General features: G+C 42.3%; 1 protein-coding gene across 9 annotated transcripts in view; it reads left to right on the plus strand.

Annotated features, from left to right (window-relative positions):
* The window catches only part of LOC147751685 (dihydrofolate reductase-like), a 402,971-nt gene that overhangs the window by 52,503 nt on the left and 332,276 nt on the right, over nt 1-18,192 (plus strand). For 3 of the 9 annotated variants that reach the window (XM_086921631.1, XM_086921640.1, XM_086921662.1), the window contains exon 2: nt 14,149-14,246. The exons of 5 other annotated variants lie outside the window; for them this stretch is intronic. In XM_086921631.1, the coding sequence (XP_086777757.1) occupies nt 14,200-14,246 (47 nt within the window). In that variant the 5' untranslated portion in view covers nt 14,149-14,199. Of the gene's footprint in view, nt 1-14,148; nt 14,247-18,192 lie in introns of those variants that run through there. One more of the 9 variants, XM_086921671.1, reaches the window with a different exon arrangement.

Below are 18,192 nucleotides of genomic sequence, written 5' to 3' on the forward strand. Positions count from 1 at the left end.
AAACCATGCTCAATTTGTTGTTTGACTTTTTCATATATTTGTCTCTGCTCAATGTTTAGTTCTTTTTCCAAATCTTCTAAGTCAACTCCATCCTCCTGCGCTTGTTCCATGGCTCTTTCAACTTCATCCATGGCAGTGGCAACTTCATTTTGTATAATTGGTCCTCCTAGTGGATCCTGACTCAATGAAGCAGAACTCTGACTGTCTTGAAAACTGTCTCTAGCAATCTCTGCTGCAATTGTAGCTTCTTGCTGAATTTCCTTCATCAAAATTTGCAGATAATTTGAAAAAATAGGACATTCTATGGTATCCTTGGTTGCATTGAACAAATCTTCATAAGTAAGAAAATCTCCAAGTAGTTCCTCTTCTCTACGCCAAGGTTTAAAGAGTTGTAAAAGAGCTAAGTAATAAAATTCCCTTTTGTCTGGAGAATCACAACTCAATTTTCGATGATTAATCAAATGGCCTTTTTTTTGTTTTACTAGACAGCCTTCACATCCAATTACAGCATATACACCTTTATTGATGTCTTCTGTGACGTTCTTTTTAAAAATGTAGGTTTGCAGAACTTCATAGAGACAAGCATTCTCAAGGTGAGTACTTCTATTTCGATAGAATGTATCCAACATGTTTGTCTTCAAAATATCTGTACTGTCTGGTTCTTTCTCCGCCAAATACTCAATTTCTTGTACAGATTTCAAAACTCGGTTTTGTGTTGCAGCAAGACCTAGACTCACCCAAATGATGGTTCTAGATTTGGCATATAGACTTGCTGATGACAACCAATCAGAACATTCATATGCTCCAATTTCTCGATGCGAGAACAACTTCAGACTGTAACTGTATAATTTCTTGCTTAGACTCTTTTCATGTGAAATTTCCTCCCACATTTCCTTCAGTTCCGTCTTTTCTGATTTTGTGATGTAAGACGTCACATATCGAGCCACAGCAATAGAGTTGTCAGCCACATATTGAATATCCATGTTAGCATTCCACATGGACAAAATGACTGGGGTGTAGTCATTTATGTATTTGGATTCCTCATTTCTTCTTAGGTTGTATGTATTTTTGGGTGATTTCCTTGTCACAGTATGTCGCAGAGAAGACATACAATTGTTGACTCTTCCTTTCGATGTTACTGGATGTGGAAATACAAAACGACATTTTGTGTAGAACTTGTCCTTGGATTTGTATTTTCGACAACAGTATTTCCCACAACGATGGCTTTGAAAGCATAAAACCTGATGTCTTAAATTGTTTTCTTCTGTACTTTTCGGAACAGCACATGTAGAATACTGCTCAATGAAACTCATCACTTTCTCATCTGAATCTGTTCCAAATTTGGTGCATCTTTAATCCATAGCAGCATATGTATATGAGGAGTACCTCTTGCTTGATACTCCTTTCTCCAAAAGAAATCCAAAACCTCACCAAGCGGAGGATTTTTTTGTTTGTAATAAAAGACATCATAGCTTCAAACCTATGATTGAAATATCTGCATACATTAACTGGATCTAAAGAGCACAGTTCTCCAGGTGTCTTGTATTCAATATTTTCAATGTTTTTATTTGCCTCTCGTAGAAATTCAAGTAAGTCTTCCCAAGCATACTCAGCACAGCTAAGAGTGAGGAACCATGTAGGAGTTCCTAAGTTTCTTAGCATACATTTCAATTCCCCATGACGACGGTACCAATACTCATTAGTACCACGCTGACATGCCATGAGATTAATTAGCTGAGATTCCAAAACACTGTCTTGCAGTTTCACTTTATCCATAAAATCCCTTGCTGAAACATTTTGTAGATGTGTTCCACTTTTCAGTATATGGTTTAATGCATAGGAAAGTCCAGACAAGTCACTCTCAAACAGTAGATGGAACAAATATGGAATGCATTGACGAAACCTTGGATCTTCTGCATATAATCTTGAAATCCGGTATTCAGATGCAGGAATTTGAACAGGTCGGTTGTCATATCATCCACCTTCACCTGTTGGAAATAACTGTGGAAAACAACAAGCTTCTAAACTTTCTTCCCATACACTAATGGGACTTCCTTCGGCTTTTTTCATCTGAAATAAGTCAATAGCATTCCCCATTACTTCTTTGGAATGCAATGGATGAACACTATAATGTTCGTAAATGTTTTCACTTCAAGAGACATCAACTTTTTGTATTTGACCAGGAAAGACATCAGTGTCGTTTTGTACAGTTGTTTCCTCATCTCCCACATACACATTTTTATAGTACTGATTATTTTTTACCAGATACAACGTTGCCTTTTTGACTTTTCTAACATCCATTAATTCTTGCAAGATTTTCTTACTTTTTGTCGGAACACCATTAACTAGAATAACCAGAGGTTGCTCTTCTACTTTTTCAACACCAATTGTATCAATATTTTTCTTAAAATCTAGAGGCAAATAAACAACTCTTCACTTTAATCCTCTCTGTAAATCTGAAGAAGGCAATTTCTCTGTCTTAGGCTCCATGCGAACAATAGCCTGAAAAGGGTGCACACATTGAATCAGAATAGACTCATAGGTATTTAAATCCATCAATTCAGAAGGAATGTCTACCAACTCCAGATTATTATGAACAGCTCTAGCAGGCATTTTGTTTTCATTTAATTTATTATAGCAATATGTACAAATACGTTGATCAGAGCCCAAATCAAAACAATTTTCAACCAACAAATAAGTTGCAAAATCCTTCCACTCATTATTATTTATCTTTTCGCTTTTTACATATAAATCAACTAATCTAGTCTGATGCTTATAATGAGTCCGTCGACAACAAACACAAGAAAAATTAGGCCGTTCACTTGAATTGACTTTAAACTTTATAATTTCATTTTAAAATTTTTCTGTACTTAAAATCTCTACATTCTCTTCTACATTACCTTCCATTACTGGATCAATTTCTGCACTAACCTCTTTTTCACCAAAGTAACCAAATTCAATTTCATCACAAATTTTTTTGACATCTAATTCAGTTCCATGCAAAAGAGCACTGTTTAACTGTTTTAGTTTAAGTGTTGGACTTTTTGCATAGTACAACCTTCTCACTAATTTCCTCACTTTATTATGATGCACTGCTAACATCCTAAAATGGTGAAAAACACTCTGGCATACTTTTCTAGAATGACAAGCCAGTGAATGACTATGCAAACCTGTTTTTTCCCTCACTCTACAAGGATCTAACTCTTGTAAAATTTTCATTTTTTGTTTCACACTTTTCTTAGTATCTGTCCGTAAGAAAGTGCGAAACAAATCAATTGATTCCTGTCGGACACTACAAATACTACTACAATTCCATGTATATACTGGAGCCTTAGAACATCTCCCTAAAACTTCATCAGCTAACACCTCTTCTGTATTTCTAAGCACAATCTCTTCTTTTTCAACCGGACACCCGTCCTTCACCTCATATGCTCGACCACTGGTGTCAACTGCATGTACCAAATCATTATCCTGAAAGTAACTTTCTTCATTAAAAAATGGCTCAGAACTTGAACTATGCTGCCATTCTCCAGAAAAAACATCACAGAAATTAGTTCGATTAATTACTCTCCTCCACTTATATTTTGATTTAAACACATTGATTATCTTATCAAGTGTACGGATTTTATTCATTACTAAACAAAACAAATTATTTTTCACTTTAAAGGCTCCATCCACGATCTTAACTATGTTTTTTTTCTTGTATAAAGCTGTCTTTTTTTTATACCTTTTTAAATTTTTTAATAAATTTAATACAATTCTGTTGTAAAACATTCGTCTACGAATGTCAGAAAATTGTTTGCTTCTTCTATTGCTTTGCAAGATATCGTCTCCTTCTACACGTTTAACATTTTTAGAAGGACATCCTGTCTTTTTTTAAATTACAGGTGTTTCATTCTTCTTAGTTAAAAAAACTTTTTTTTGCTTGACATTTCAATAACTTCCTGAGAAAATTTTTACTTTGCTTACCAGGAGCATTTTTCTTTTTCTCTGATGATTTTATTTTGGTTGGTTCTTGATTTTCTTTTTCCTTAGACCTTAATTTTCTCTTATCATTTTTTTCTCTTCTTGTTTTAGAAAGCATCTTTTTTGTTTTGTTTCTATAGATGATTATAATCAGTGGAAACAAAAAAAAACGACATCTATTTCATTTTGAATGCTTGTTTACTTTGGTTCCATCAAGGAGGCATTCAGATGTGTCACACATTTGCCATAAATTCTGATTGTTTGAAATTAATGCTGGTCCAGAGATAGTGTAAAGGTTTCATTGGCATACTTACAAGCCACTTGCGCAATGTTAAATATAATTTACAAATTAATGTTATATCTTGTTTATATATAGGTGGCCTGTTTTTAGACTGTAGGTACAGAGAAATAATTTGTGCAAAGACACACATACTGCTTGCAGAAACAGAGATGGTAGATTACATGTAATATCGTGAACATGTGCCTAACATCACACCAAATCTATTGCATTTTCAATGCTTGTTTACTTTGGTTCCATCAAGAAGGCATTCAGATGTGTCACATATTTCCCATAAATTCTGAATGATTGACATTAATGCTGGTCCAGAGATAGTGTAAAGGTGTCATTGGCATACTTACAAGCCGCTTCCGCAATGTTAGATATAATTTACTAATTATATGTTTATCTTGTTTATATATTGGTGGGCTGTTTTTGGCCTGTAGATACAGAGAAATAATTTATGCACAGACGCACATATTGCTTACAGAGACAAAGATGGTAGATTACATGTAATATCGTGGACATGTGCGTCACTTCTATGACCCTTTCTTGCGTCAATACGCTCCCTTTGCATACATTACACCTGGTGCAGGTATAATGTGGAACAGGGGTTTACAAAGTGACTCATTTACCTAGATGCATCACTTTGTAAATATGACTCAACAAGGTGCATTTTTTACACCACTGGTGCATCACAAAAAGTGACGCACCGGTGGCTTAAAAGTGACGCATGGCTTCATAAATGAGGCCTTCAGTCTTCTACTCATGCGTCATATTTAATGTATGACGCATTATGTCGCAAGGAGTTACAGATACGTCAGTATTTCTGACGTATCTGTAGCGCAAAAGTGATGCATTGCTGGAGTGTGTTACAAAAGTCACGCAACTCCAGCAATGCATCCTTTCACATGGGGCCAGCCCCATGTGAAAGGGCTTCCGTCAGTCTTACTCCTGCTGTAAGGTAGGCGCAAGATTTTGACGCAGCGGTGTCCTAAAAGTGATGCAGTGAAATCTCATAGATTTCACTGCGTCACTTTTACGACCCTTTCTTGCGTCAATATGCCCCTTTGCATACATTACACCTGGTGCAGGTATAATGTGGCGCAGGGGTTTACAAAGTGACGCATCTACCTAGATGCGTCACTTTGTAAATATGACTCAACAAGGTTAATTTTTTACACCACTGGTTCGTCACAAAAAGTGACGCACCGGTGGCGTAAAAGTGACACATGGCCTCATAAATGAGGCCTTCAGCCTTCTACTCATGCGTCATATTTAATGTATGACGCATTATGTCGCAAGGAGTTACATGACAGAGATGGTAGATTACATGTAATATCGTGGACATGTGCTTAAGATCACACTGTGAGTGAAGCTTGATTTTAAATGGATGTGGATGTATCAGCTTTAATGTCAAACATTGCACACACGGCTTGTAAATATGCCAATGAAACCAATGCACTATCTCTGTATCAGCTTTAATGTCAAACATTGCTCAAAAGTCTTGTAAATATGTCCCTCTTTATCTTATATTCAATCTCAATTGATACCATTCCTGAAATACTTTATGCATCTCCCACACCATTTCATATGGTTTTCTATCTGCTATTCCTATCCCTCCCCCAAAAATCACTGCTTCCACCCATGCTAAAGGTTGCACAAGGCGCTTCCAAAAAGGAGCTTATTTACAAGTCCAATGAAACCATTACACAATTTTGAAACCAGCAATGAATCCAAGCATAAAAAACTATTTAGAAAGAAGTCCACGTTATAAACACACAGCTATGTCAAAGATTGCGCACACAGCTTATAAATATGCTTCTCTTTTTTTGTACATTCTATCTCAATTTATGGCATTAAAAAAAAGCTTTAAACATCTCTCATGGCATTTCATATTCTTGTCTGGGTGCATATTTTATTTTTCTGCATGCATTTTCTGCTTGTACCCATGTCAAAAATTGCGCAAAAGTCTTCTAAATATGCCCCTCTTTACATTATCGCAGCCTCCCCCATACGTACTATGGAAGAATATACCAAAGTACTCCACCCAAAACATGTGATTTTACAACAACACTGGTGATAGTGCACAGTGATACGTGAATCAAATAGTTTTATAGTTTTTTGTATTTCTCAAAAAGATAGATTAACCAATCCTGTATATATACAAACACATAGCCTAAGCCGAGGCTATGTTATCCAACTTGGTTGGTCGCAGTACTAGACACCATCGGGACTTGGAATTTTTCTGGAAATCTTAGAAAGCCCGATTGATCCACAGGACACATGTACTCGACAAACCTCCAGACAACCAAAATCAGTGGAGTGATTGATTATACTTCAGAAAACCCATTTGTACAAGGGGGGGCCCACAAAAGGGTATTGATCAGAGACAGGTATAGAAATCTTCCGTGGAGTTTAACCCTCCCGGGGCTCTACTATCCATTTCTAATATATACCTCGTCTCTAACCTTCTCAATGCTCCCTCCCTGTCACCTCCTCTTCTTAATGGACCTATACTGCCTATAGCATAATATTTCAATAGAGTACTATCGTTGTTATGTCACTCTTTGAAATGGCGTGCTACTGGGTATGCCGGGTCACTGGTGTTGATGGCCCTAATGTGCTGGAGTATCCTCTTGTGCACCTGCAGCTTGGTACTCCCCACATACCGCAGGGCACACGGACACTCCAGCACATACACCACAAATTCGCTTTTGCAAGTCAGTTGTTTTTTAATCTTGCGTGCACTAGTAGTGAAAGGGACCACATATTCTGACTTATTGAGCCCATGCTGACAGGCCTTGCAGGAAGAACATTTCCTAAAGCCCTTGCTCTTGTCCAACCAGTTTTTGTGTGTTACAACCTCAGGGCTTGATTTTACAAGGGCATCCTGCATAGAATATGCCTTCCTATAGGTGATAGATGGTTTAGCTGGAATTTTATCACCTATAATTGGGTCACATTTAATTAAGTCCCAGTGCTTGGTGATGATCTTTCTAAGCACACCATGTTGCCTGTTATAGGCCCAAATCAGTCTTCCTGACTGGTCTTGAGAAGTTGCAGGTCCTGATTTATCTTTGCGCTGAAGGGTCTGGCTGCGTGACAAAGCATTAATAATTTGACCAGGCTTGTACCCTCTCGCAAGGAATCTGATTTTACTAGCCTCCTGTGCCAGTTGGCATTGAGCATCAGTGCTGCTCAAATGTCTGATATGCAGCATCTCCCCATAGGGGATGCTGTGTATGAGGTGGGAAGGATGGTGGCTGCTGGCATGGAGTACTGTATTTCCAGCCGTGGGCTTCCTATATAGCCTGGTCTCAAGTTTTTCCTGACAGATTTTGATAGTCATGTCGAGAAAGTGTACCTGCTCTTGGCTAATGTCTGAAGTAAACGAAAGACTGAAATTGTTACAGTTCAGTGTCTCAATAAAATGCTCTACTTCTAGACGTGTGCCTCTCCAAATAAAAAACACATCGTCTATATAACGATATCAGCGCACAATAGACCGTGTTGCTGTGTCAGAGTGTTCGCCATAGAGGACCTGCTTCTCCCAGTAACCCATATGCAAACAGGCATAACTGGGTGAGAAACAGGCCCCCATGGCTACACCTCTGACCTGCTGATAGTATCTGTTATTAAACATAAAGAAATTATGATTTAAACAGAATGAAATCATGGATAACAACATACGATTATGTTCTACCATCATTACCGGTCTCTGACCCAAATAGAACTCAATGGCCCGTAGACCATCTTGGTGGATTATGCTGGTGTACAAAGATATAACGTCCAATGTTACCAATAACCACCCAGGATCCCAAACTATGTCCTCGATTTTACGCAAAAAATCATTGGAATCCTGGACAAATGACGGCAAACTTTGTACATGTTCTTGCAAGAATGAATCCACATAAATAGTTGTCTTTTCCAGCAATCCCCCGCACGCTGCAATGATTGGTCTTCCCGGGGGATTGTCTGGGTTCTTGTGAACCTTTGGGATCAGGTACAGGACCGGCATGATCGGATTGTCGTTTTTCAGATATTTTAGTTCATCCATGCTTATCAAACCATAGGACCTCCACCCCATCAATAATGAGTAGAAGTCCGCCTGGGCTTTTCTGACTGAACTGATGTCACAATGTCTATAGCAATCAGAGTTCTTAAGTTGGGAGAGGGCTTCCTCCAAATATAGTTGTCTCGGCCATAACACTATATTGCCCCCCTTATCGGATTGCCTGACAATGATGTTCTCATTCTGCTGAATCTTCTTAATGAGTTTCAGATATTGATCATTCTGTGAGTATTTCTTTCGTTTGGTACCGAGCATTTTAGAGTAAAGCACCTTAATTTCCTTGGAAGCCGCCTCATGGAAAATATCAATGTTATCATAGACCATTACAGGAGTGTAAGTTGAACGAGGTTTGAACAATGTTAAGCCCCCTATGTTAGTGGCAGTCTGCGCCGGTGTATCCTGAGACACCGACTGTTCCAGTCTGAGTGATTCCATAACCTGGAGACATGGGGCATCACGAGCCAGGAGCCCCTGGTTGTCCGATTCTGCCCACACTAATGTTGGGCGTGTTTTACTCCCTGAAAAATGTTTTTGAAGTTTCAACTTTCGGACAAATTTATATAAGCCTATCCTGATGTCAACGTAGTTGAAGTCGCTGGGAGGGCAAAACGTAAGACCCATTGATAAAATACGTAATTCAGACTGAGTAAACACAGTGTCAGTGAGATTAATAACAGAGAGGGCAGTACCTGATGTTACTGATGAGTCATTCACTTCCTGTTCCATTTCCTGGTGCTTTTCTTCTTTTTTTGCTGATTTTTTCCTGGCGTTGGCTCTTCGGCGTTGGTAACGTTTGGCATTACGGATTTTGTTTCCGAGGGTGCTTGGATTCTTGGACGTAAGGTCTCGCGTCTGTCTTTCCGTAGGCATTCCAGCTCTTCTGCCAGCGTGAGCTTGGTAAACCCCAACTGAGAATCTGCCTGTGAGATATTGGAGTCAGAATCACTATTCATGCTGGAGCTTTGATTAGATTCCGAGGTGTTATCCGGTTGTGCCGCTCCCGGCATAGGTTTATGAGTGGAACGACCAGGAATGGATGCAGACTTAAATTTCCTGCTGGCTTTAATTGCTTCATATTTTTTGCCAAATGTAAAAATTCGCCCCTCAGCATAGCCCGCTTTGTCTCTTTGAAATTTAAAAGCTTTCCTTTTCCTGATTGCTTCCTCTTCCTTTTGGAGTCTTGCCATCATTTCACCTCGCAGTTTTGTACATTCTATCGTTTGCTCACTGCATGATGATTCTATTTCCATATTAAGCTCATCTATTTTGGCCTGGGTTTTTAGACGATCACTCTCAGCATGTCGTACCAGTATCTGTACCAGCCAGCGTGATATTTATATATATCTGTAAAGAATTAAACAGACTTTTAGAAATGAGAGCAAAATCTTATAAGTTAGGCTGCTCTAAAGAGTCTGACCTCTGATGTGGCACTGCAGGAGAAATCTAATCACACTTCATGCCATAAAAAGAACATCATCATTGTTCATGATTTATAAATTCTGTCGTCAGTTTTTGTTGCCCTTTGAAAAGAGCTGCACTTAAACAGAGGCAACCATCATTCATGTGTGTTATAAACCTAACAATTGAGAAAAAAGCTGGTCTTTTGATTGCATAGAATAAACTTATGGCATACTGTGCCTTTTTCTTGCAGTGCCTAGCCTATGCCCTCCCCACCTGCCACCTGACACTGTACCACAGTGTGTCAGACGATATAGTGTTTTTTCTCATGGTCATCTGGTGAGGCACCGCTATCACACGATGGCAGACAATGGGAGTTGAAAACTCCTGTAGAAAGCATTTCCAACTTACATTGTGAGAACGGATAAGCTCAACTTATGTACATCTGGGCTTTAATACCTCCCCAGAACATCAAGGGCACCCTTTGAAGGCTCAGTTTGTTTTCAGGTGGGGCTACAGTGGCTCAAGGTCAGTGACCTGCCAAAGCACTGGCCCCTATCTAAATTACCACTCCCCCTAAGAATCACGTTTATGCCTAGGGCCCACCCCCTCCCCAGGCCCTGCCCACTCCAGGTCACCTCCTCTCACAGGGTGAGTTGTATTTGGAGGTTGACAGGTCTGCCTCCTAGATATGGAAACAAGATAATTCATCAATGTACTTACAGGAAGATTGGCACAGGAATACTTGCTTCAAGGGGGAAACATGGGAAATGTATTGCTGTCCTATAATGGAAGGATTCTCGGCTTAAGGTGTGAGATTGCACACCAATGGACTGGAAGATAAATACACACCACATCGTAAAACTACTGTCTGAGAGAGCAGAAGCAAGCTAGATAGCTTCCCTCCCATAAATAAGCTGAGCTCTCTGTTATAGCAGCATGCACTTATGCAATCTGGGTGTACATAATAACGAAATTACCAGTGCTTTTCACCAAAACAGCTGATTACCCGATTTCTGAAATCTTCCTGCCCTCACATTCCAGAGAGCCAGGACCCTATAGAAACAAACACTGCACCAATGCTGAATGGGGACTTGGGGGGCAGGTGACCGCAGTTGGCGCAGTCCAGTGACTGCACTAGGGTTTGAGCTTTAATAGGGCTAATTCTGTAGCCCAACATATATATAGGCTTTCATTATAAGGTACTAGCCATACTTATATCATAGTTACACCATGGCTGGTACCTAGGCATTAGTTTTTTTGCAAGGAGCTTTTACACTTTTGTCAAATTTTCCTTGCAGTTTATTGTTGCGTTTAGGCCAGTGAGAAGCAGGGGTCATTGTGCCTGTGAGTTAACAGTACGGCGTTATAACATTGGTTGGAATAGAAGATGAGAAGGTGGCCCAGGCAGTAATGCTATTGACGGAGGCTGGCTGCCTTGAACTCCTCACCAATGGGGCTCAGCTGCGCAGCAGGCATCCTGCCCAAAAAGCGACAAATGGAGTGGTGGCTACAGTGCTGGCGGGTGGGCCCCGCCGGCCCCAGGTTCCCATAGTTCATGTAGGGAGGAGGAGCCACTCCCATATTCAGAGAGCAGCCCTGAGAAAGGGGCAGGAAAGGGCTTGGCAGGCAGTGAGCAGGGACGTCTGGAGGACACTTCCCCAAGTGCCCAACTAGCCCAGGGGGCTGAGGAAGAACGTTTGGTCTCGACACACTCTAGCAAGCCCTTGCGGTTTCAGAAGGTGGGAGGCCACCGCAGATGCTTGCGCCACCTCTTGCAGAGGGAGCGAGCGGGCGGGGGCTCTGAAGAGGTTAAATTCTGGTTGGACAGGCTCTCCTAGGGTGTTATGGCTGGGGGTACGAGGGGTGTTTGGAGAACATAATCAGGGAAATGCTGAGGAGTGCAATAGATGGGCAGGTGCTGGGGCAGGTGGATTTTAGGGAAGTGACTAGTGAAATGATGTCAGGGTAGGCTGACACAGTAAGGTGGGAGCAGGAGGAGGTGTTATACCCAGTGCAGGGCATAGCCCTGAATACAATTGACTGGAGCAATAATACATGGCTTGACCAGGCACCCCTGGAAGTCAGGGCAGCCTGGGATGGGGTTTCAAAGGAAGGGGCAATTACGGGCCCCCGCATACCTGAAGGAGCACGTGGGGAGGGTTTGTGGTCTATAAGCCCGCCATGCCTCTCTTTGGCAGCAGCAAGCCTAGAATAGAGCGATGAAGAGGAGGAAGGGCAGAATGGGGTTTTGCATGGGGGGGCCAGTTCCAGATTAGGGAGTGCAGCCATTGTCCTGGCAGTTACGTAACCGAGCAAAGTATATGGGAGGCCCATTGAAGAGGGGTGGACAAGGGGCAGTTGGACATGGAGCTGTGGTGGGGGGATTGGGGTTCCTTTTTGGCTAGTCAAATACCCCAGTGCGAGGGGCTCATAGGAGGTAGAGAGTAGGATTAGGTGGGGCGGTGGTCGGGTGAGGTGTTTAATGGTGGGGGGTTGTTTATCAACACACAGGACCATACTTCTATTTTCTAGGTCGGCAGGTTTGCTGGGGGGCCAGATTGGCGAGAGCCATGTGCAGCTCAATGGACTGAGGTAAAGATACAGCGTTGCTCGTACGGCTAGCTGTAATCCATCGAGGAATGGCAAGATCACTGCCACAAGAAGGTCTGGTTTGACCTCGGCGGTGCAACAGGTGGAAGGACTGCAGGCGTCCTCCACCAGGGCAAAGTACCGGATATGCGTCCTGCATCGTAAGAATGGTGGGGAGGACAAGGTACGGCCCACCCCAGGTAGGTTGATATGTGAACATATGTTGCATGTGAATGAGCTCCTTCCAAGGTGGTTAGACAGTTGTGCGCCCTGGAAATTAGGGGCAGAGACTAAGTGGGCAAAGCTTGTTTATGACAAGGGAAGTTTGGAGTAAAGGGAACTGAGGGATGATAACGAGTGTCAGGTAGTAGCCCATTAACTTAGACAGTCTTGCTCTTTAGCTCACACAATATGACAGGACAGACAATGCAAGGAGGCTTTACAGACAGTTTTAGACTTGCTTACGTTGGCCCGAGGGTGCGCCGCTGGGCAAGTAATTTGAAGTCAGCAAGTAAACATGCCCAAGTGGTGAGGGAGAAAATACACAAGGAGAACCAGGAGGGTAGAATGGCCGGGCTCTTGGATGATAGGCCTTTGGAGCAACTCATTGTGTCCCCCATTGGAGTGGTACCTAAGAAGAGGCCAGGGCAGTTTAGGCTCATCCTGCACCTCTCCTGGCCCAAGGGCCAGTCAGTGACTTCATCCCATACGAACAGGTGGAAGTGACAGTCCTCGGTAGATGTATCCTTGAAACTATTGGAGAAGGTTGGACAGGAGACAGTGATGGTTAAGAGTGACATTAAGTCTACCTTCCGTTTGTTGCTGGTACATCCTGCCAACTTTCAACTGCTGGGCATCCGATTTGAAGGGAAATGATATGTGGATAAAGTGCTCCCAAGAGTTTGCTCCATTTCGTGTGCCTTATTTGTGTGCTTTAGCACATTTCTCCAGTGACTTTTCATTTGGCACACAGGACAGGACCGCATGACACATTTCTTGGAAGATTTCTTATTTGTAGGTGCTCCCAGTTCCGGAGACTGCCAGCGCTTGCTGGTTAGCTTCCAAACACTCAGAGTGACTTAGGTGTTCCATTGGCACCAGAGAAGACAGTGAGCCCCAGTACGGTTTTATCCTTTCTGGGTATTGAGAGTGATTCTACAGCCATGGAAGCATGGTTGCCTGATGACAAAAAGCTTAACATGCTGAATCTGCTGAACACAATGCATGCGTAAACAGAAGGTGACAGTGAAAGAGGTGCAGGTGTTGCTAGGTCATCTGAACTTTGCCTGCAGGGTAGTGAGAGCATGGAGGACTTTCTGTAGATAGCTTGGCTTGTCGCTCGCGGGTATGCCTTTACCGCACCATCATGTCAGGTTGTCAGTGGGTGTTAAGGAGGATCTGAGAATGTGAAGGGCCTTCTTACAATCATAAGCATTATCCTACTGCCAGCCTTGACGGATTTGGAGTGGATGCTCAGCTCTTATCAGACACTGCAGGAGGTAGTTGCTTTGTCCTGTATTGACAGGGTCATTGGTGCGCAGAAGAGTGGCCTGGAAATTGGAAAGAGGGTAGGCATAGTATTGCCTTCCTAGAAATTGTTTCCCTTAGTGGTAGTGGTGGTGCAATGGGGGGGGGGTTAGCTAGATCACAGAACAGTTCTGTTTTGCATCAACAACTTGTGGTTGTGCATGTGGTTAACAGACGGCTGCCAGGGAAACTCAGTTGTGGCAGCTGCTCTCAGTTTTTGTATTGCACTTCTTGGTACTTGAGATTACTTGTAGAGCTTGACACGTTCTGGGGGTGGTCAATGACATTTGCCGATGCTTTGTCTCATTCACAGTGGGAAGGATTCCATGGGCTTACCAAGAAGGCGGACCAGTTGAAGACACGGATGCTGCAGGAACTCTGGCCACTAGGAGAGAGTGGATGCTCCAATTGGTAACTCAGTCTTTAGCCATTTTTTATAAGGAGGGCATACCATGAGGCGGGTCTAAATTAGCAGGTGGGGCCACATGGAGGTCAACGGAATGGGAGAGGGTTGAGGACATGGTACAATTCATACTCTTCCTCCAAGAGAAGGGCCAGTCAAAGGTAACAATTTCTGGCAAGTTCTTGGGCATTGCATGTATGGGCAAGCTCCTATGAGGTTATGCCCCTACAGCAGGAAAATTGGGAACATGGATTTTGGAGGGTTGGGTGAGGGAAGCGGGACGTAGGGCCCACATACAGAGGTCCCTGACCCTGGATATCTTGACTGAGGTAATTAAGTCCATTAGGACAGTGTGCTCAGAGAATGGGGAGACAGTGCTATTTTCAACCCTCATGTCCTGTTTTTTTTTAGGCCTTCCAGGTATCAGAGCTATTGGGGGTAGGGGGAGTAGGTGTTTGCTGAGGGAGGAAGTTTAGCGGGAATTCCGTTCTCCTACAGAACTGTGCATAGAGACCTGGAACCTCGGTGAATTAGGATGGCCCAAAACTCACCTCAGTACCCAAAATCCCCTTACCGAGCTAGCTACAGTGTCTCGTTGGTCATAACAAACTCCCAATGCTTAGACAGACCGGAACATGAACTTAGATTACCTCAGGTATCATGGAACACATGAACACTCTTTTGTTATATAATCATTACAAACTAGAACGTGGAGTCAAAGAGGACACGTGCATGTTTGAAATATTTATTTACCAATGCAAGGTTCTCAAACGCAGAATCTTGTACAATACTAGCAAACATATTATAAGCAACAAAGTTATCAGCATAGTTACTAGTCCATAAAAGGCGAATGGTGACAGCATACTTAGATTCTGTAATGAATAGGAATTAACAATACCTAATTCACACCCTCCCTATTTAGCATAGTATTTTATATCTATGAAGGTCTCATTTGGGTTTTAGCAGGGCGGGCCCATACCTCAAAATCTCAGTGGCAGAGGATCACATCATCTTCCACCAGCTCTCTGCATGCGAAACACCATCAAGTGTATCTCGTGTGTGTGCAGCACAACAATATAAAACCCGCCTAGAGCCAGATTTTGGCAGCAGCATGTGTGTTATGTCTATGGACGTGCGAAGATCAGTTCTCACAACAACATTGTGTTTAGTTATCCTTGCAGCCTTCAGCACTCACTGTGCAGACAGTGTACCGAGCAAAACAGATATCAGAGCAATAACATATTATTTCTCAAGTAAATCACGAAGCTCTTCTGGGTTGAAAGCTAAATCAACAATTATGTGTTGTGTGCAAGATGAGGCAGAAAGGTAAAATGGCGTTTAAACATTTAATAAGCTCATGCTAACTTACCACAGTATATAGAAAAGAAGTAGCTATATGACAGAAGTGTATTGTGGGGAAGAAGGTTTGCATGTTTGGCTGTACAAGTCTAAGACTGACCAGATTAAGTAGGGGAGAAGAGTGCTCCTGAGACATGGCAGCAGGAATTTGCCAAATACGTTGGGCTAAGGCTTGGGGCACCTATGGATTTGCACGGTATTAAACTACGAGGGCGGTAAGCCTGTGACTTCTTTCCAATTGTTGGCAGTATTGCGCAAGGCTCTGAGGTCACTTGGCTTGGACCTGAGTGGTTTTGAGACCCACTCCTTTAGGATTGGGGTAGTGACAGAAGCAGGCAGACAAATTTGAGGCCAAGGGAGCATTATGGAGTTGGACAGATGGTCATGAAATTGCTTTTGTAGATATACCAGGGGGAAGTAAAATGGGTGGGAGTAAGTGTGAACGTTGGGAACTTTTGTTCTATTGCAGGTTCTGATCCGGGACCACAGATGGCAGGGATGAACATCTGTATTGTGCACCACTTTTTCCTGAAGTGGGCAGAGAGGCAAGCTCGGGACAGCAGCCATGGGGTGAATCTGGGGTTTAACAAGTCCCTATATTCTATCACTTGGGTGGGAAAAGGGGGGATGCATTGGAGGGAGCTCATTTCCTGTCTGAATAGGCTTTTGGTGGGCCGGAAAGGTCCAGATGTGCTTCTTCATTAACTGGTCGGCCAGAAGGGCGTGCCACTTATTAAGACCATAAAGGAGTATCTGAAGGAGCTCCACAGGTTATGAGCCGGCTGCCACACAGTGTGGAACAAATACCTTCCCAAGAGAGTATGGCATGGGGCGGTCAAGCCCTCAGCTATATATAAGGCATGGAGAAAATTAAACAAAGAGATGAACGCGTTCTGTAGGACAACTTGGCTTGACAGGGTAGATCATTTATATCTCCGTTAAGGGAATGTTATTTTTTTAGAGGAGATTCGGTCCATATCTAGTTTATGGGAATGGAGGTATACCTACTACAGGTGAAGTTGTCTCTGGCTAAGCACTGGGTATTCAGTCATGGCAGATATTTCCCATTGGTCACACAGGGACCTTGGAGGTGGGGGGGGGGGGCAGAGAAAAGACGGGAGAGGGGAACTCCTTCCCCCCAGTTTGTCCCATCCTCCCTCTTTTTCTGGGTGGTTCTTGGCTGATATGTTTTCATGATTTACAGAAGTTTCTTGTTTGTCAGTGGCAGTTCAGGCTGAAAAGGAACGGGTAGACAAGTTCATGGCTGGATGACATAAGAAATCTGAGGTTAGGTAGAAGTTGAATGGGGTAATTTATGTAGGATATCAGAAGAGATTTTAGAGGTCCCAGTTACACTTGATCAGCTCTGATGCAAGTATTTTATTGAGGTTTTAAGTTGTTATGAAGGAAATGGGTATGTTAGGGGTGCGGGGTAGATTATCATAGGTGATTTATGATGTAATGTTAGGGTATAGTTTTCTGGGGCAAAGGTCCAGGTTATGTTGTATTGTGCACCTGTTTCAATAAAGCAGCCTTTTTCACACAATACTGGTGTCAGTGGTATGTGCTGCTATCCACTTGCCCAGTTTTAGTTGGTGGTTTCAGGGGTTCGGCACCAGCACTTAATTGTCTACACTGGCGCTTGTGACAATCTGCCACAAGTGTTGTAATTTGGCAGCGATCGAGCTTAGCATTTAGCTGAAGCCATCTTGTATTCGGCAGCCATCCTGTCTACCATGTGTTCAACATGTGCTCTGTCCTACCTTGCTATCGTTTGCTCTTGAACTCTGCTTAGAGACCGACTATATTTAGGCTCTGCCACTCTACACATGCGCAGAGGAGACTGTGACTGTCCATGCACCTGTCCATAGTGTGTAACTGTCAGGATGTGTTTACTAGAATAAGCAATTGCTAGCTCCTCCCACTTGTTGACTGTGCATTTCTGTATGACCTTTTATGTATTTAACCCTTCTCTTCTGTACTTGTACCGCCTTCTTTTGAGCCCCTATGTGGGTATAAAAGGACCATGCTTCTTCTCTTCAGTGTGCTACTTCATACACTACCGAAGGGTGTTGTGTGAATTGGTTCCACCTCATGAGGTTAATTAATTAAAGCTTTGTTTTATATTCCAGTTTCCATGCCAACTTCTTTCCTATTAGTCTGAGGACTTGTGCAGAGAAGGGCGAACCCCTAGCACTGGTAGGCGTGGCTGAGGCCCACCCCGACACAAGGTGGCGATGTATGGCTAATTTAGAAGTGACACTATGAAAGGGTTGTTCCTTCAATGGCCATATACTTCAAACATTGGTATACGTCCTACTTGTTAGAATTTGGTGACAAAGTTATTCTAGACAATATTTATTTCAACATTTCTTTTATTCTCATTGTATATAATTTCTTATTATTAGATTTGTAGAAAATTATTTCATCATGAATACATTTTTTTGAAGAATATTTTTTCTTTTATAATACGTGTAAACAAATATCACAAAAATAGCTATAAATATGTACAAAAACATGTGACACAAGTTATTAAAAAAGACACCACCTGATACCAAACACACAAACTCAAAATCCTACCATTCTCACACCCAT

The sequence above is a fragment of the Lissotriton vulgaris genome, chromosome 1_1 (assembly GCF_964263255.1).
Source record: "Lissotriton vulgaris chromosome 1_1, aLisVul1.2, whole genome shotgun sequence".
NCBI classification, from domain to species: Eukaryota; Metazoa; Chordata; class Amphibia; order Caudata; family Salamandridae; genus Lissotriton; species Lissotriton vulgaris.